The 20,390-nt window shown below is 54.0% G+C and overlaps 1 protein-coding gene across 2 annotated transcripts in view; it reads right to left on the reverse strand.

Moving 5' to 3' along the window:
* The window catches only part of LOC147663157 (mannosyl-oligosaccharide 1,2-alpha-mannosidase IB), a 451,075-nt gene that overhangs the window by 11,213 nt on the left and 419,472 nt on the right, over positions 1-20,390 (reverse strand). For both annotated transcript variants that reach the window (XM_086950629.1, XM_086950628.1), the window contains one exon: positions 17,874-17,989. In XM_086950629.1, coding sequence (XP_086806755.1) covers positions 17,874-17,989 — 116 coding nt within the window. The remainder of the gene's footprint in view (positions 1-17,873; positions 17,990-20,390) is intronic.

Here is a 20,390-nt window from a genome sequence, read left to right on the forward strand (position 1 = left end):
GCTGCTCTTGAGAGTGGCCTTGCCTTGGCTGCTCTCAAGAGTGGCCTTGCCTCCTGTTGAGAGTGGCCTTGCCTCCTGTTGAGAGTGGCCTTGCCTCCTGTTGAGAGTGGCCTTGCCTCCTGTTGAGAGTGGCCTTGCCTTGGCTGCTCTTGAGAGTGGCCTTGCCTTGGCTGCTCTCAAGAGTGGCCTTGCCTCCTGTTGAGAGTGTCCATGCCCCCTGTTGAGAGTGGCCTTGCCTTGGCTGCTCTTGAGAGAGGCCTTGCCTCCTGTTGAGAGTGGCCTTGCCTTGGCTGTTGTTGAGAGTGGCCTTGCCTTGGCTGATCTTGAGAGTGGTCTTGCCTTAGCTGCTCTTGAGAGTGGCCTTGCCTTGGCTGCTCTCAAGAGTGGCCTTGCATTGGCTGCTCTCAAGAGTGGCCTTGCCTTGGCTGCTCTCAAGAGTGGCCTTGCCTCCTGTTGAGTGGCCTTGCCCCCTGTTGATAGTGGCCTTGCCTTGGCTGCTCTTGAGAGTGGCCTTGCCTTGGCTGTTGTTGAGAGTGGCCTTGCCTTGGCTGTTGTTGAGAGTGGCCTTGCCTTGGCTGATCGAGAGTGGCCTTGCCTTGGCTGATCTTGAGAGTGGTCTTGCCTTGGCTGCTCTTGGGAGTGGTCTTGCCTTGGCTGCTCTTGGGAGTGGTCTTGCCTTGGCTGCTCATGAGAGTGGTCTTGCCTTGGCTGCTCATGAGAGTGGCCTTGCCTTGGCTGCTCTTGAGAGTGGCCTTGCCTCCTGTTGAGAGTGGCCTTGCCTTGGCTGTTGTTGAGAGTGGCCTTGCCTTGGCTGCTCTTGAGAGTGGCCTTGCCTTGGCTGCTCTTGAGAGTGGCCTTGCCTTGGCTATTGTTGAGAGTGCCTTGCATTGGCTGCTCTTGAGAGTGGCCTTGCCTTGGCTGCTCTTGAGAGAGGTCTTGCCTTGGCTGCTCTTGAGAGTGGTCTTGCCTTGGCTGCTCTCGAGAGTGGCCATGCCTTGGCTGCTCTCAAGAGTGGCCTTGCCTTAGCTGCTCTCAAGAGTGGCCTTGCCTGCTCTCAAGAGTGGCCTTGCCTCCTGTTGACAGTGGCCTTGCCCCCTGTTGACAGTGGCCTTGCCCCCTGTTGACAGTGGCCTTGCCCCCTGTTGAGTGGCCTTGCCTTGGCTGCTCTTGAGAGGGGCCTTGCCTTGGCTGTTGTTGAGAGTGGCCTTGCCTTGGCTGATCTTGGGAGTGGTCTTGCCTTGGCTGCTCATGAGAGTGGCCTTGCCCTGGCTGCTCATGAGAGTGGCCTTGCCTTGGCTGCTCTTGAGAGTGGCCTTGCCTCCTGTTGAGAGTGGCCTTGCCTTGGCTGATCTTGAGAGTGGCCTTGCCTTGGCTGCTCATGAGAGTGGCCTTGCCCTGGCTGCTCATGAGAGTGGCCTTACCTTGGCTGCTCTTGAGAGTGGCCTTGCCCCCTGTTGAGAGTTGCCTTGCCTTGGCTGCTCTTGAGAGTGGCCTTGCCTTGGCTGTTGTTGAGAGTGGCCTTGCCTTGGCTGTTGTTGAGAGTGGCCTTGCCTTGGCTGATCTTGAGAGTGGCCTTGCCTTGGCTGATCTTGAGAGTGGTCTTGCCTTGGCTGCTCTTGGGAGTGGTCTTGCCTTGGCTGCTCTTGGGAGTGGTCTTGCCTTGGCTGCTCATGAGAGTGGTCTTGCCTTGGCTGCTCATGAGAGTGGCCTTGCCTTGGCTGCTCTTGAGAGTGGCCTTGCCTCCTGTTGAGAGTGGCCTTGCCTTGGCTGTTGTTGAGAGTGGCCTTGCCTTGGCTGCTCTTGAGAGTGGCCTTGCCTTGGCTGCTCTTGAGAGTGGCCTTGCCTCCTGTTGAGAGTGGCCTTGCCTTGGCTGTTGTTGAGTGTTGGACAGGCCACATGAAGGGCCGCACTCCCCCGGCCCAACCAGGCCTGAGTCTAGTCACGCACGTACCACACACCACCATTGCACGTCCTCCGTCCCCTCAGGGACCCCTGCCCTCGAGCATAGTGACCTCGTGGGTCCGATCCACTGCCGGCCCACGCGCCCAGCCCGGGGCGCCATCTTGGACACTCCACCACGAGGCCGCCTGGCCCCCGATCGACCTCAACCCTGGGCCTGGCCGGCCTCAGACATTCCGGCACCAGACATTCCGGCACCACCCTCCACCCAGGAGGTGAGCGGGCTACTTGGCAAGTCAATGGGAGGAAGAGGTGCCGATGGCTCTCCCCCGCCAAGTGCCGCTCGCCCATCGCCTCCCCGGGCGCTGGCTCCACCCCCCTGCTGGGTGTCTGGACTCCCTCATCCCGGACCTCCCGACCTCCAAGTGCGAGGGTCCGGACATCAAAGCACGCCAGCCCTATAACTGGGGCAGCTCCAGAGCAGGAAGGCAGTTGTATCTTGGAGTCGAGAGACGTAAAGAGGAACTCATCCTTGACGGACTACTGGCGCTGCCGTAGCTCTGTCTTGTGCACCATCGTCCTGCCTGTTGGCGCTGCCACAGTCTTCGCAAACCTTCATATCCTTCATCGTCGTCGGGACCTGCTGGCGTGGCCGCGGACCGTTGTAACCGTCATCTTCACCGGGACCTGCAGGCTCCGCCGCGGACCGTCGTCTTCCTTCGTCCATCTCGGGACCTGCCTGGCTCCGCCGCGGCCCGATCATCTAGAACGCCGAGCTCGAGGATTGAGAGCTATTTTTTCACTCATTGGTAACAAAGACTGTCCCGCTACCCCTTTCCTAAGCCAGAGACTAGAACCGAGGGGACCCCTGAGTCCAGACCTCCTTGTATCATATCATCGTAACCTAAGAATTGCCTATAAAGCCTCGTTAACCTTCAACCTTGTGTGGTGTCCGTCTGTGGGGGGGAAGTTACTTGTCTGTACAGTCGTTGGAGACGGCTCTCCCCGGAGGCCTCTCCCCGTAGTCTCGGCCGACCCTCCCGGTCCGTCTAACATTGGTGGCCAGCGGCGCGATTCGAATCACCGCATAACGTACAGAGAGTAGCTCACCCCACGACGAAATCACAATGACAACTAAAGAAAGCGGATCAACCGAGAAATTCCAAATGGAGAAACTGGAAGAGTACAGCCATCGTGAACTAAAACAATTCTGCATCGAACTGGGTATCGCTACCACCGGACTAAGCACCAAAGACGATTTCAAGCACGCCCTAGAATCTTGGGCAGAGACCGGGGCTGCCGGAACCCCCGATCAAAGCACCGCAGAAAGAACCACCACGGCCCCTGAAGGGCAAAGAACGGGTCTCTCGCAAGACGAGATCCAGGAAAGAGAAAGAACCCGACTACACGAGCTGGAAATGGCCCGACTCAAGATGGACATTGAACTCAAGCTGGCCGAACAAAAAAATCAACTTAGAGCACCTGCGTCTCCGAGAAGAAAGAGAGGAGAAACAGAGACAAAGGGAGCTCGAGGAAAAGAAACTGACGTACGAACACGAACGGAACCTAGCCGAGATCAACCTGCGCAAGCAGAATAAAGAAGCAGGGGTGCCCGAGCGACCCCACACCTCAGGGGCCACAGAGAAAAAGGTACACATCCCCAAGGATGTTGTCCGAGAATATTTCCGAGAGGACGACATCCAGCAATGGTTTAAGGCCTATGAAATCGCGATGACTGCACACCGGATCGATAGAAGCGATTGGGGAGCCGGTCTATGGGGGAGATTCCTCAATGAGGGCCGCGATACCCTGCTACAGCTCCCGGACCACCAGATGACCTCCTATGACCATATGAAAGCGGCACTCCTCACCCGCTATGGCCTCACACCCGAGATGTACCGTCAGAGGTTCCGAGACTGCACCCGCATCCCGGGTACAACTTGGGTGGACTATGTAACCTACTTCAGCCGAGCCTTCGAGGGCTGGATCAGAGGAAGCAACGTCACGACCTACGAACAACTGTTCAATCTGATGGTATGGGAGCATCTGTCGAACAATTGCTTCATTGAACTCCGCCAGCACCTCCTCGACAGCAAGTTAACAGATCCCCGGCAGCTTGCAGCAGAAGCTGACCGGTGGGAGATCACCAGAGTAGGCCGGAATGGGTTCTACGAACAGAACCGGAACAACAATGGTCAGCACCGACCCAGAGGAGGAGGAGGGGGCCAAGGACGAGGAAAAGACAACGCTCCGACCGCCCCCGCAACCAGCACCACCCCCCCGGCCAACCGGGGCAGCACCCCGGCGCGTCCGGGGTACAGAGCCAATGTCACGTGTCACCGATGCCAACGAGTCGGCCACTACGCAAACGACCCAAACTGCCCGCAGTACCAGAGCCCGAGACCCCGCCAAGTGGCCGCCGCGGCCCTAGGAGAAGAACAGATCTCCGAGGAGCGGGAAGAATACGAACAGGAGCATCAGGAGTGGGAGCCAGCCGCCATGGCTCTAGCATGCTTAGGGGGAAAAGACATGGTCCCGCGGGTCCCCCTACCCGCTAACACCCAGAAGTACAGCCAATGGGTGAACATCGATGGACGCCGGGCCGAAGCCCTTCGTGACACCGGGGCCAGTGTAACAGCCGTCCGCTGTCACCTGGTGACCCCAGAACAGTATCTACCGAACATTCTCTGCCCTGTACGATCAGCCGATAACTCGGAAAGTTTGTGTCGGATGGCCTGCGTCCCTTTCGAATGGGGAGGGGTCTCCGGCATGTTGAAAGTAACAGTCCGAGACGACGCCCCCGTAGACTGCCTCCTTGGAAATGACCTCGAAAGCTCTCCGTGGGCAGCCGTGGAGCGAAGAGAACACCTGGGGATGTTAGGCGTCCCAGACTGGGCGTGCGTCACCACCCGGTCCATGGCCGCCCGTGCCAACCACCGCCCAGAAGAACCCGAATGGCCGGCGCCACCGCCTCCGGTCGCCCCAGCCGAAACAACCGACCATGACATCCCCCTCGAACCAGCTCAACCCTCCGACCTCGCTAACCTCGACCAGTGGCCTCAAGAGGGAGGGCCCACGCAAGAACAATTTCGCCAAGAACAGAAGACCTGTCCCTCCCTCGAGGGACTCCGCCAGCAAGCGCTCGCCCAAAGCGCAGGGGTTACCCCCGGAACTCATTGGGTCTACTGGGACAATGATCTGCTGTACAGCGAGCAAAGAATCGCCGAGCTGGGGGCCAACAGAGTATTAGTGGTGCCCCTCCGTTTTAGAGACTTTCTGCTAAACCTGGCCCACGATGTCCCCCTGGCAGGGCACCTGGGACAGGATAAAACCTACAGTGACCCACTTCTTCTGGCCCAAAATGAGGAACGATGTGCACCAGCATTGCCGATCTTGCCCCACGTGCCAAGCCAGTGGAAAGAGCGGCCGCAAACTAAAGGCCCCCCTGCAACCTTTCCCTGTGGTCACTACCCCATTTGAGAGGGTCGGAATAGACATTGTGGGGCCCCTGGACCCGCGCACAAAACAAGGCCATCGATTCATCTTGGTGCTAGTGGACCACGCCACCCGCTACCCTGAGGCTGTTCCTCTGCGAACTGTGACAGCCCCGGTAGTCGGCCGGGCTCTGATGGGGATCTTCTCCCGTGTGGGCTTCCCCCGAGAAGTCGTCAGCGACAGAGGCACGAACTTTATCTCTAAATACATGAAATCCCTCTGGCAACAGTGCGGGGTCACCTACCGATTCACGACCCCCTATCACCCCCAAGGGAACGGACTTGTTGAACGGTTCAACCGCACGCTAAAGGGGATGATCGGGGGGTTGGAAGAGCCCCTCCGCCGCCAGTGGGATGTGCTGCTGCCGTGCCTCCTCTTCGCCTACCGAGAGGTCCCTCAGAAATCCCTAGGCTTCAGCCCCTTTGAACTGCTATATGGACACCCAGTGCGGGGGCCGCTCAGCCTAGTCAAAGAGGGCTGGGAGATGCCTCCGTTAAAGAACCCTCCAGATGTCTTCCGGTACCTCCTCACCCTCCGCAACCAGACCCGGCGGTTCAGAGAACTAGCGAAAGCCAACCTAGAGGCCAGTCAAGAGGACATGAAAAAATGGTATGACCAGAATGCCTCATCCATTGAATTCGAACCTGGCCAACAGGTATGGGTGATGTCCCCCACTGAGCCATGCGCCCTACAAGACAAATGGACGGGGCCCTTCAAAGTAATCGAGCGCAAGGGTCCTGCCACCTATCTCATCGACATGGAATCCTCCCGGAACCCTCTCCGGGTCCTCCACGCTAACAGACTAAAGCCCCACTTTGTGCGAACGGAGCTTAGCCTCCTGATGGCCACAGACAATGGGGTTGAAGAAGACTCCGAGCCTCTCCCTGACCTCCTACGGACTCAGGAGCAAGACGGCTCCGTGGATGGGGTCCGGCTCTCGGAGGCCCTCACCAGAGAACAACGCCAAGAGTGTCAAGCCCTCCTGTCACAGTTCGCCAGCCTGTTCTCCCTCACCCCAGGGGTCACTTCCTGGTGTGTGCACGATGTGGACACCGGGGACAGCCCCCCTATCCGCCACCGGGCCTACCGCGTGCCAGATCGGGTACGGGCCTGCATCCAGGAGGAAGTAGCCAAGATGCTCACGCTCGGGGTCATCGAGCCCTCAGACAGTCCCTGGGCCAGCCCTGTCGTACTGGTCCCCAAAGCAGCTGCCCCCGGCACCACGCCAGAACTCCGGTTCTGCGTCGACTACCGGGGCTTGAATGCGGTCACCCGAACAGACGCACATCCCATCCCCCGGGCAGATGAACTAGTCGACCGAATGGGAGCTGCCCGCTACCTCAGCATCTTCGACCTGACAGCAGGCTATTGGCAGATCGGCCTCACACCCCGAGCGCAAGAACGTTCTGCCTTCTCCACCCCCGATGGCCATTACCATTTCACGGTCATGCCCTTCGGCATGAAGAATGCCCCAGCAACATTCCAACGACTCGTCAATCAGGTCCTGGCGGGGCTCGAAGGATTCAGCGCCGCCTACCTAGACGACATCGCTGTATACAGCCACCATTGGACCGAGCACCTCCACCACCTCCGGGCAGTGCTGCAAGCCCTTCAGCGAGCTGGACTCACGATCAAGGCCAGCAAGTGCCAAATTGGGCAAGGGTCTGTAACCTACCTCGGACACCAGGTAGGAAGCGGCCTAGTGGCCCCTCTGCAGCTGAAGATTGCCGCCATCCAGGCCTGGCAGCCCCCCATCACCCAAACCGAGGTACGAGCCTTCCTGGGCCTCACGGGCTATTACCGAAGGTTCGTGAAAGACTATGGCACCATAGTGGGACCCCTCACAGAGCTCACGTCAAAGAATCAGCCCAAGAAAGTCAACTGGACCCCAGAGTGCCAAACTGCATTTGAACAATTGAAGGCCGCCATGTGTTCCGCCCCTGTGCTCCAGGCCCCAGACTACAGCCGGGAGTTCGTCGTCCAGACGGACGCCTCCGACCAGGGCATTGGGGCAGTTCTGTCTCAAATAAACACCGAAGGCCTTGATCAACCGGTGGCCTTCATCAGCCGGAGACTCCTGCCACGGGAGCAACGCTGGAGCACCATAGAGAGGGAAGCCTTCGCTGTGGTATGGGCCCTCAAGAAGCTCCGGCCCTACCTTTTTGGCACCCACTTTCGGGTGCAGACCGACCACCGACCCCTGCAGTGGCTGATGCATATGCGGGGGGAAAACCCAAAGTTGCTACGCTGGTCCATCTACTTGCAAGGTATGGACTTCACAGTCGAACACCGGCCTGGGCCAGATCACGCCAACGCGGATGGCCTGTCCCGGTTTTTCCGCCTCGACGAGGAGAGTCCCCAAGAGGATGGGTAACTCTCCCCGCCTTCAGCTGGGGGGGACGCATGTTGGACAGGCCACATGAAGGGCCGCACTCCCCCGGCCCAACCAGGCCTGAGTCTAGTCACGCACGTACCACACACCACCATTGCACGTCCTCCGTCCCCTCAGGGACCCCTGCCCTCGAGCATAGTGACCTCGTGGGTCCGATCCACTGCCGGCCCACGCGCCCAGCCCGGGGCGCCATCTTGGACACTCCACCACGAGGCCGCCTGGCCCCCGATCGACCTCAACCCTGGGCCTGGCCGGCCTCAGACATTCCGGCACCACCCTCCACCCAGGAGGTGAGCGGGCTACTTGGCAAGTCAATGGGAGGAAGAGGTGCCGATGGCTCTCCCCCGCCAAGTGCCACTCGCCCATCGCCTCCCCGGGCGCTGGCTCCACCCCCCTGCTGGGTGTCTGGACTCCCTCATCCCGGACCTCCCGACCTCCAAGTGCGAGGGTCCGGACATCAAAGCACGCCAGCCCTATAACTGGGGCAGCTCCAGAGCAGGAAGGCAGTTGTATCTTGGAGTCGAGAGACGTAAAGAGGAACTCATCCTTGACGGACTACTGGCGCTGCCGTAGCTCTGTCTTGTGCACCATCGTCCTGCCTGTTGGCGCTGCCACAGTCTTCGCAAACCTTCATATCCTTCATCGTCGTCGGGACCTGCTGGCGTGGCCGCGGACCGTTGTAACCGTCATCTTCACCGGGACCTGCAGGCTCCGCCGCGGACCGTCGTCTTCCTTCGTCCATCTCGGGACCTGCCTGGCTCCGCCGCGGCCCGATCATCTAGAACGCCGAGCTCGAGGATTGAGAGCTATTTTTTCACTCATTGGTAACAAAGACTGTCCCGCTACCCCTTTCCTAAGCCAGAGACTAGAACCGAGGGGACCCCTGAGTCCAGACCTCCTTGTATCATATCATCGTAACCTAAGAATTGCCTATAAAGCCTCGTTAACCTTCAACCTTGTGTGGTGTCCGTCTGTGGGGGGGAAGTTACTTGTCTGTACAGTCGTTGGAGACGGCTCTCCCCGGAGGCCTCTCCCCGTAGTCTCGGCCGACCCTCCCGGTCCGTCTAACATTGAGAGTGCCTTGCATTGGCTGCTCTTGAGAGTGGCCTTGCCTTGGCTGCTCTTGAGAGAGGTCTTGCCTTGGCTGCTCTTGAGAGTGGTCTTGCCTTGGCTGCTCTCGAGAGTGGCCATGCCTTGGCTGCTCTCAAGAGTGGCCTTGCCTTAGCTGCTCTCAAGAGTGGCCTTGCCTCCTGTTGACAGTGGCCTTGCCCCCTGTTGACAGTGGCCTTGCCCCCTGTTGACAGTGGCCTTGCCCCCTGTTGAGTGGCCTTGCCTTGGCTGCTCTTGAGAGGGGCCTTGCCTTGGCTGTTGTTGAGAGTGGCCTTGCCTTGGCTGATCTTGGGAGTGGTCTTGCCTTGGCTGCTCATGAGAGTGGCCTTGCCCTGGCTGCTCATGAGAGTGGCCTTGCCTTGGCTGCTCTTGAGAGTGGCCTTGCCTCCTGTTGAGAGTGGCCTTGCCTTGGCTGCTCTTGAGAGTGGCCTTGCCTTGGCTGCTCATGAGAGTGGCCTTGCCCTGGCTGCTCATGAGAGTGGCCTTACCTTGGCTGCTCTTGAGAGTGGCCTTGCCCCCTGTTGAGAGTTGCCTTGCCTTGGCTGCTCTTGAGAGTGGCCTTGCCTTGGCTGCTCTTGGGAGTGGTCTTGCCTTGGCTGTTCTTGGGAGTGGTCTTGCCTTGGCTTCTCTTGGGAGTGGTCTTGCCTTGGCTGCTCTTGGGAGTGGTCTTGCCTTGGCTGCTCTTGAGAGTGGTCTTGCCTTGGCTGCTCTTGGGAGTGGTCTTGCCTTGGCTGCTCTTGAGAGTGGCCTTGCGTTGGCTGCTCTTGGGAGTGGTCTTGCCTTGGCTGCTCTTGGGAGTGGTCTTGCCTTGGCTGTTCTTGAGAGTGGCCTTGCCTTGGCTGCTCTTGGGAGTGGTCTTGCCTTGGCTGCTCTTGGGAGTGGTCTTGCCTTGGCTGCTCTTGAGAGTGGTCTTGTCTTGGCTGCTCTTGGGAGTGGTCTTGCCTTGGCTGCTCTTGAGAGTGGCCTTGCGTTGGCTGCTGTGGAAATGTCTCACCCGTTAAGTGTGATTGCCGAGTTCCAGATACACCTGATGAAACGCACTCAAATGTTCTAGAAAACTGAAAAGAACACGGACTGCAGAGAACGGCGATTGAGACTCTGATCTGATAAAACCATCAGGACAAGAGAAGAAGAAGGTTACTTTGTGCACCATGATGATGGCAGGTCATCAAGTAGGCAACCCTTTGTTGTTGATCTCTTGTGCATAAGCACTGTCAGGGTCTCTGCCCAGTGGAGGAAAGAGCGGTGTGAGTAAGAGAATGTGTATTCAGCTACATCCCGGATAGTAGAGGACATAAAATTTGATGTACTTCTTCAGCGAGTGAATGCTTTTCACGCAGACCAACAAGGAAGTGAGGTCGGCAACACTCATACTGTTGTCTTTGCATAGGATGTGATGCACCTTCCACGTCGCACACTTACGGATCTTGGACGGGTTGTATCTAGCTGGAAGGACGTCTCAGGCTGTTAGTGATGCCTAGCATTAATCAAGTCTTGTGCAGTTGCAAAGGTAAAGATCATGGTCGGTCAATCACAGGTAATCACATTTGATGGATGAGCTTCCATTAAGTAGGGAACCCCGTAGTGGAGAGAGGTAGCGGCCCCCCATTGGATATCTATATCGATTCAACTACAGTAGCATGGGGTGGATGATTCAACCATCCACAAAGGGCACACCAGGAGTGCAGCCATCTTAAGAGGTGCCATCTCTGCCAGAGCAGCTTTCATTCCCCTGGCCATGCTGCTTCTAATGAGAGCAGCCAGCATGGCTTGAGGGCACCTCTGACCTCCGGCTGGGGTGGATGCGGTTGGTCGAGAGAGAGAGGACTTGACAAGAACATGTGGTAAGGAGGGATTGAAGGCTGCGGTGTGGTAGCACCCATGTGGTGGCACCTGGGGTAGGACTCAGAAGTAGGGGATGGAAGCTTGAATGAATGGAAATATTGCACCACAGGCTGCCCGGCTGGCTTGGTTAGCTCGAATCATGAGCTTGTTGTTATAAGTGAATGCTGTGGAAGGGGGTGCCACCTATCGGAGATACCCATTTGGCATTCTGTGAGAATGGCAGTGGAAAGGGCAGTGCAGATGATGGAGTCCTGATCGGGTTTCAAAGTCGCTCATACTTGAATCTGTTTCTTTCCCTTTTGGTTAGAACCAAAGCGTTGTGTGAGAGCTTAAAGTGTGCACAGCTCACTGTGATGAGGCGAGATTCAGGTATTGGGGCAGACCCTTGTGATGGATGGAACCAAGGACCACGTCAGGTCACAACATGACCATTAGTATATATATATATATATGTCGCACAGGTTCCAAATCCAACTATGTAGAAGGACACAGAGATGACACACCAGAAGATCTTTGCACAAATCCTTTATTGTGCACTCGTAGAACCTTGTTCTACGAGTACACAATACAGGATTTGTGCAAAGATCTTCTGGTGTGTCATCTCTGTGTCCTTCTACATAGTTGGATTTGGAACCTGTGCGAAATAAAGAGTAGCGGCTGCTGCTACCGACGGCACCAGCGTTGTTCTGCGAGGATCGCTCGAGCAGCGGTTTTGAAGCATATATATATATATATATGTATATATAGGCACTTATTAGGCGCGCAGCTACCCCAACGGGGTGTCCCGGCGCTGTCTCAGACAATATAAAGAGCAGGAGCAACAGGCTGAGATTAATCCGGTAGGCTGAATAGCAAGGTTTTGAGGGCTTTTCGAAACAGAGGTTCCGCCTGAAAATACCGTAGGTACGCGGGAAGTCTGTTCCAGCACTGGTGGCACCCACCTCAAAAGATTTTCCACCGGATCTGGCTTTTTTTTAAATCTGGGTGTGATCAGCTGGCCTTGGGTGTTGTACCGTAACAATCTGGACTGAGCATAGGGGCGGAGTCTCCTTCTAAGGTAGGCGGGCCCTAGCCCCATGCTCGCCCGAAATGCCAGTGTCAGGACCTTGAATTCAATACGTTTAGCGATGGGAAGCCAATGAAGTTGGCGCAAAGAGGGGGTAATATGTTGTCTGAGAGGGGTACCGCAGATTAAGCGGGCAGCAGCATTTTGCACTGTCTGAAGTCTGCGAATTAGTCCTAGGGAGAGGCCGAGATATAGGCCATTTGCAAAGTCCAAATGGGAGGTTATTAAGGCATGTACTACTGTTTTGCGTGTGACATTAGGCAAGTAATTGATGAATTTCCTAATGGTTTTAATTTTCCCAAAACAAGCAGTGGCAACAGAATGGACCTGGGCTCCAAGGGATAGCTGACTGTCCCATTTAACTCCTAGGTTCCTCACCAAATCTTTGGGGTGAGGAGCTGTACCCAAATCCCTCCAGCCACCAAAGAGAGCGGGGAAGAGGGAAGTGTTTTGAAAAAAATAAAATCTCGGTCTTATTGGCGTTTAGTCTCAGGAAATTGCGGTCCATCCATGCCGCGATTTCTCTGAGGCATGTTTTTAGGGGATCAAAAGTGGTGGCAGATGCCGCCTTGAAAGTAAATAAAAGCTGGGTATTGTCAGCATAAGAAACAATTTTTATCCCCATTTTGGCAATCATCTCCGCCTGGGGGGTTAGATAAACATTAAAAAGCAGCGGGCTCAGGGCAGAGCCTTGTGGTACACCCCATTCAAGTAGTTTGACCGGTGAAGTAAAAGGATGAGTTCGGACCTGTTGTTTGCGGTCTGAGAGGAAGGACGTTATCCAAGTCAATACCGTGCCCTGGATTCCTATGGCCTTAAGGCGATTCAGGAGGATGGGGTGTGAGACGGTGTCAAATGCTGCAGACAGGTCTAACAGCACTAACACCGCCTTTGAACCTCCATCTACCGCCCAGCGTATTGAATCGCCCATTTCAATTAATGCTGTTTTTGTACTATATTTGGCCCGAAAGCCGGATTGAGACTCATGGAGAAGGTGGTTTGCCTCAATGAAGCTGGCCAGTTGTTGGAAGGCCAGCTTCTTCCAGATCTTTGCGGGAGCGGGCAGAAGAGAGATGAGTCTATAGTTGCCCGGTTCTTCTGGATCCGCATTTACCTCTTTTAGGATTGGCTGGAGAAAGGCGTGTTTCCAGGCTGTCGGATATTTTCCCTGTTTAAGAGATAAATTCCAAATGGGACTCAAGTGCGGGTTGGGGAACCTCGCTAAGATTTTATATTGTTTAGCTGGCCAGGGGTCACTTGGGGAGCCCGATTTACATTTTTGTAATTCTAAGAGTGAGACTTCCTCTGCTACATCAACAAACTCCGAGAAGATTATATTAGGAGGCTTTCCTAAGCCAGAATCAGTGGAGATTGAGGGATCATCTCCTGAGTCCGGGAAGGATGCATACATCGTAGCAATCTTATGTTAAAAAAACTCAGAGAGTTTCTTACATAGGCTCTGTGTCGGGGGGTAAGAATGGATAAGAGCTGAGGGATTGGTAAAGGACTTGACAATTTTGAAAATTTCCGAAGAGGTATTTCTAGCATTGTCTATTCTCTCTTCTAGAAATTCTCTTTTGCTTTTTATAAGCAATCTTTGCTATTCTTTAAGTGTAGCCCGATAGCTAGTCTTACTGTCAGCAGAGTATGTCAGCCTCCAGCTCCGTTCAAGTCTTTTGCATTCTGCCTTCTTTTGTCTAAGCTCCTCCGAATACCAAGGCGCAGTGGGAGATGATCTGGGAGATTTTACTGATTTTAGTGGCGCCAGGGCCTCCAGTGACTCACCGACCCACTTATTCAGGTTCGAAATCCTGACATCTAGATCATGGGAGAGGATGGGATTAGTGTTCTTAGTGAAGTGCGTTAGTGAGTCTGCGGTAATGTTACTCCAATTCCTACTAAATTCTTTGGGGGTAAAGATATATTTCATTGGGCTAGACCCTCTGAGTTGGAACAGAATGAAAAAATGGTCTGACCAGACCACAGGAATCGGTGGATCTACAGTAATATCGGGCAAATTTGAACATATCAGGTCTAGAATATGGCCTGCTTTATGAGTCGGGCCGAGACAAGTTGAGTCATATTATATTCTGTGAGAGTGGCAATAAAATTAGAGCTGTGAGGGCAAGAGATATCTTCCACATGAAGATTTAGATCCCCTTGGACAGTGAAATTAGCGCAACTTATACTGGATTGCGCAATGTAGTCAACAATGTTTGCCATAAGCGCCGCGTTAGAATTTGGCGCTCTGTAAAGCAGGAGGCCTGCGCAGGAAAAAGTTGCTGAGGGCTTCATGCAGAAAGATAGCCCTTCCACTGAATCCACTAGTTCCAATGGGGCTGCTGTAATCTCCTATTTAGTTTTATAAATAATTGCCACCCCTGCTCCCAATTTTCCATTCTTCTTGTTAACGCACACAATGCTATGTCCATCCGGGATGGCTAGAGAGAGAGCTGCATAGGTGTCCTCTCTAAGCCATGTATCTGTCAAAAATAGCAGATCCCAATTATTGTCCCTTATGGATTGCCAGATATCCAAAGCATGTTTAACCATGGATCTGCAGTTAATCAACCCAGCCTTAAGTGTTGTTATTTAGAGGGGTGGGGGACATTGGGGACACTATTGGAGAAATCACAGTGCCGACATGTGTAATCAACCGTTGGGTCTTCTGGATTCATAGAGGGCGTGTGCAGGCAGGGGTGGCTTCTAAGGACAAGCAGTTCGACCTGAGTGTAGGTGAAACTAATAGCAGCGTTGGATCGGGCAGTATCACCGGCCCTGGCCGCCGTCCGGCCACGGACGGGCTTGCCTTGGGCGCGCCCTCTGCGCTCGTCCGCTGCGTGACGGTGCCATGCTGTTTGGAAGTAGTCAGGGGCTCCACAACCACTAGAGCGCCACCCTGCCACAATGGCCGCTCTAGTGTGCCCCGACCGGAAGTGGGTAGGAATCCCTCTTCTGCGAGATGATTGCGAGACTCAAACAGCACATACAAGGTGCGGTGGACCGGGGAGATTGTCAGGATGAGCTGAGAAAAGTGAGCACTGTTCGTGCAAAAGTTTAAAATACAGTTTTTAATAAAAACGAAATAGCCAGAAAAGCGCTAGAGCAACCTACAGCCTTCGATCTCCTCAGGCTGTCTGAGAGATTAGTAGGAACGTACTTTGTGTGAGGAAAGCTTGACATTTGTGCAGCAAGAATGTCTGTGTGCACGTGCATGGGAAAGCTCGCACTGATGCTGAATATAGCATCTTCATTCATTTTCTGTGGCTCTGAGTGAAGCTTGCACTGCGGCTGAATATAGCATCTTCATTCATTTTCTGTGGGTATGAGTGAAGCTTGCACTGCTGCTGAATATAGCATCTTCATTCATTTTCTGTGGCTCTGAGTGAAGCTTGCACTGCTGCTGAATGCAGTGCCTGTTCATTCAGTATCTGTGGGTCGCAGTGAAACTGGCACTGCAGCTGCACTGTGGCGAAGGCTGCCCTCCAGCTGCCTGCAATAGGCGTGTTTCAGTTGTTCGTGTGAAGGAATCACGTACAAGAACAACGGGTACTGTGCATGAGAGAAGCTTGCAATGCTACTTTGTAGCGACGGGTGAGGGGAGTTATTTTTTTAAGTGAATGCCAGGGCTGTAGGCCCATGTTCATGTGTGCAAGAGAAGCTAGCACTGTTATTATCCATGCTGAAACTTTTCACTGAAGCATGATCGGACTGCTCACACTGCACACATTGTGCGTACATACTTCTTGTGTGGAAGAGAAGCTTGCACCACCGACAGCATGCAGCACATAGTGCGTGGAATGGAAGTCCTGCACTGCGCCTGCCCCTTCAGCATCTACTAGCATGTGTGGGACGTTTGCACTTCTGTTGCCTTTACTGTCTCTTAGTTGCTGGGAAAGGAGATTTGCACTGTCCATCATCTGTACACATTTTTTGTGTGAGGGAAGCACGTACCGATATAGGCTGTGCTGAAGTTGCTTTGTGTGAGAAGTCAGCACTGCTCTCAACTTGGTGCGTGTGTGGGAGACGCTGACACTGCTGTTACCACCTGTGTACCTTTACTGTGTGTGAGGGAAGCCTGCACTGCTGCTACCTCTTGTCTACCTTTAATGTGTGTTGCGGAAGCTAGCACTGCTGCTACCGCCCTCATACGTTTTCTGTGTGAGAGGGAAGCTTGCACTGCTGATACCTTTTACGTGCCTTTAATATGTGAAGAAAGCTAGCACTGCTCCTACCTCCCTCATACTGTTTCTGTGTGTGAGCGAAGATTGCTCCAGCAAACCTTTTCTGTGTGTAAGCAGCTTGCACCAATGCTACCTCTTGCATTCCTTTTGTGTGTGCAAAGAAGCTTGAACTGCAGCTACCTCGTGATACCTTTTCTGTGTGGGGAAAGCTTGCACTGCTGCTTCCTCTCCAGTATCTTCTGTGTGTGAGGGAAGCTTGTACTGCTGCTTCCTCTCCAGTATCTTCTGTGTGTGAGGGAAGCTTGCACTGCTGCTTCCTCTCCAGTATCTTCTGTGTGTGAGGGAAGCTTGCACTGCTGCTTCCTCTCCAGTATCTTCTGTGTGTGAGGGAAGCTTGCACTGCTGCCTCCTCTCCAGTATCTTCTGTGTGTGAGGGAAGCTTGCACTGCTGCCTCCTCTCCAGTATCTTCTGTGTGTGAGGGAAGCTTGCACTGCTGCTTCCTCTCCAGTATCTTCTGTGTGTGAGGGAAGCTTGCACTGCTGCCTCCTCTCTAGTATCTTTTCTGTGTGTGAGGGATTTTTGCATTGCTCCTGCCAATGCTGAACCCATGTTTTATGTGTGAGGGAGCCTTCCACTGAAGCTTTGTGCTGTACCTTTTTCACTGTGCAAGAGAAGCTTGCACAACTGCTGTGTAACGTACGCGTAGGTGTGAAAAAAGATAACATTGCTCCTGCCTGTGTTGTGTTTGCTACGGTTGAGAGTGAAACTTGCACCACAGCTTCCCGCTGAATCTGATCAGTATCTGTGTGTGAGGGACGCTTGAACTGCTGCTCCTCTCACGTACCTTCACTGTGGGAGGGAGACTTGCACTGCTGCTAACTCTTGAGTACTTTTTCTGTGTGTGAGGGAAGCTTGAACTGATGCTACCGCTCACATACCTTTACTTTGCGTGAGGAAATTTTGCACTGCAGCTACCTCTCACGTACCTTCACTGTGTGAGGGAGGCTTGCACTGCTGCTAACTCTTGAGTACTTTTTCTGTGAGTGAGGGAAGCTTGCGCTGTTGCTCCTCCTGTGTATCTTTTCTGTGAGTGAGGGAAGCTTGCGCTGTTGCTCCTCCTGTGTATCTTTTCTGTGAGTGAGGGAAGCTTGCGCTGTTGCTCCTCCTGTGTATCTTTTCTGTGTGTGAGGGAAGCATGCACTGCTGCTCCTCCTGTGTATCTTCTCTGTGAGTGAGGGAAGCTTGCACTGCTGCTCCTACTGTGTATCTTTTCTGTGTGTGAGGGAAGCTTGTACAGCTGCTGTGTAACATACATGTAAATGTGAAAAAAGCTTATATTGCTCCTGCCTGTGTTGTTTGCTATGGTTGAGAGTGAAACCTGCACTGCAGCTTCCTGCTGAACCTGATCTGTACCTGTGCGTGAGAGAAGCTTGCACTGCTACTAACTCTCACATACCTTTACTGTGTGTGAGGGAAGCTTGCACTGCTACTAACTCTCACATACCTTTACTGTGTGTGAGGGAAGCTTGCACTGCTACTAACTCTCACATACCTTTACTGTGTGTGAGGGAAGCTTGCACTGCTACTAACTCTCACATACCTTTACTGTGCGTGAGGGAAGCTTGCACTGCTACTAACTCTCACATACCTTTACTGTGTGTGAGGGAAGCTTGCACTGCTACTAACTCTCACATACCTTTACTGTGCGTGAGGGAAGCTTGCACTGCTACTAACTCTCACATACCTTTACTGTGTGTGAGGGAAGCTTGCACTGCTACTAACTCTCACATACCTTTACTGTGCGTGAGGGAAGCTTGCACTGCTGCTACTTCCCATGTACCTTCATGGCTGTTTTTGGAGGACAGGGGCGCTACCACTTACTTTAGTGTTTCCGCGAGGAAGAAGCTCTGCTGCACATCATCGTAGGCGGGAGAGGAGGAGTAGACATCCTTGACCCCCGAAAAACCACCACTGACCCGGCAGTACTTGTCAATGGCCTGTGAGAAAGGAGAGAATACATGGATGTCAGAAAATGCAAAACATCATAGGACTCAGGCTGCTCTGGGGGGTCATGCTGCCCTGGGGGGCTTGCTGGGTGTAAGAGCCTCACCCTATTCCAGCTTCCTATGGCATCTAAGTGAGTGCACACACACCAACTCCACACTGAGCTCAGGGAATCAAGCCTCCCCTGTCCAGCATCCCATGGTCTGTGAATGAGTGCACACTCACACACTGACTCACTGAACACAGGAGCTCAGAGAATCAAGCCTCACCCTGTCCAGCATCCCATGGTCTGTGAATGAGTGCACACTCACACACTGACTCACTGAACACAGGTGCTCAGAGAATCAAGCCTCCCCCTGTCCAGCATCCTATGGTCTGTGAATGAGTGCACACTCACACACTGACTCATGACACTGAACGCAGGAGCACGGAGAATCAAGCCTCCCCTTTCCAGCATCCTATGGTCTGTGAATGAGTGCACACTCACACACTGACTCATGACACTGAACGCAGGAGCTTGGAGAATCAAGCCTCCCCTTTCCAGCATCCTATGGTCTGTGAATGAGTGCACACTCACACACTGACTCATGACACTGAACGCAGGAGCTCGGAGAATCAAGCCTCCCCTTTCCAGCATCCTATGGTCTGTAAATGAGTGCACACTCACTTACTGACTCATGACACTGAACGCAGGAGCTCGGAGAATCAAGCCTCCCCTTTCCAGCATCCTATGGTCTGTGAATGAGTGCACACTCACACACTGACTCATGACACTGAACGCAGGAGCTCGGAGAATCAAGCCTCGCCCTGTCCAGCATCCCATGGTCTGTGAATGAGTGCACACTCACACACTGACTCACAACACACTGAACACAGGAGCTCGGAAAATCAAGCCTCCCCTTTCCAGCATCCTATGGTCTGTGAATGAGTGCACACTGACTCATGACACTGAACGCAGGAGCTCGGAGAATCAAGCCTCCCCTTTCCAGCATCCTATGGTCTGTGAATGAGTGCACACTCACACACTGGCTCATGACACTGAACGCAGGAGCTCGGAGGATCAAGCCTCCCCTTTCCAGCATCCCATGGTCTGTGAATGAGTGCACACTCACACACTGACTCATGACACTGAACGCAGGAGCTCGGAGAATCAAGCCTCCCCTTTCCAGCATCCTAAGGTCTGTGAATGAGTGCACACTCACACACTGACTCATGACACTGAAAGCAGGAGCTCGGAGAATCAAGCCTCCCCTTTCCAGCATCCCATGGTCTGTGAATGAGTGCACACGCACACACTGACTCACTGAACACAGGAGATCAGAGAATCAAGCCTCCCCCTGTCCAGCATCCTATGGTCTGTGAATGAGTGCACACTCACACACTGACTCATGACACTGAACGCAGGAGTTCGGAGAACCAAGCCTCCCCCTGTCCAGCATCCCATGGTCTGTGAATGAGTGCACACTCACACCCTGACTCACAACACATTGAACACAGGAGCTCGGAGAATCAAGCCTAGCCCTTTCCAACATCCCATGGTCTGTGAATGAGTGCACACTCACACCCTGACTCATGACACTGAACGCAGGAGCTCGGAGAATCAAGCCTCCCCCTGTCCAGCATCCCATGGTCTGTGAATGAGTGCACACTCACACCCTGACTCACTGAACACAGGAGCTCAGAGAATCAAGCCTCCCCCTGTCCAGCATCCCATGGTCTGTGAATGAGTGCACACTCACACACTGACTCATGACACCGAACACAGGAGCTCTGAGAATCAAGCCTCACTCTGTCCAGCATCCCATGGTCTGTGAATGAGTGCACACTCACACACTGACTCACTGAACACAGGAGCTCGGAGAATCAAGCCTCACTCTGTCCAGCATCCCATGGTCTGTGAATGAGTGCACACTCACACACTGACTCACGACACTCTGAACACAGGAGCTCAGAGAATCAAGCCTCGCCCTGTCCAGCATCCCATGGTCTGTGAATGAGTGCACACTCACACACTGACTCACTGAACACAGGAGCTCGGAGAATCAAGCCTCCCCTTTTCAGCATCCTATGGTCTGTGAATGAGTGCACACTCACACACTGACTCATGACACTGAACGCAGGAGCTCGGAGAATCAAGCCTCCCCCTTTTCCAGCATCCCATGGTCTGTGAATGAGTGCACACTCACACACTGACTCATGACACTGAACTCAGGAGCTCAGGGACTCAAGAATCGCCCTGTCCAGCATCCTATCAGTTCTGAATGAGAGCACACTCACACAATGACTCACAACACGCTGAACACAGGAGCTCGGAGAATCAAGCCTCACTCTGTCCAGCATCCCATGGTCTGTGAATGAGTGCACACTCAAACACTGACTCCCTGAACGCAGGAG

Source organism: Lissotriton vulgaris, unplaced genomic scaffold (assembly GCF_964263255.1).
Source record: "Lissotriton vulgaris unplaced genomic scaffold, aLisVul1.2 SCAFFOLD_542, whole genome shotgun sequence".
Lineage (NCBI taxonomy): Eukaryota > Metazoa > Chordata > Amphibia > Caudata > Salamandridae > Lissotriton > Lissotriton vulgaris.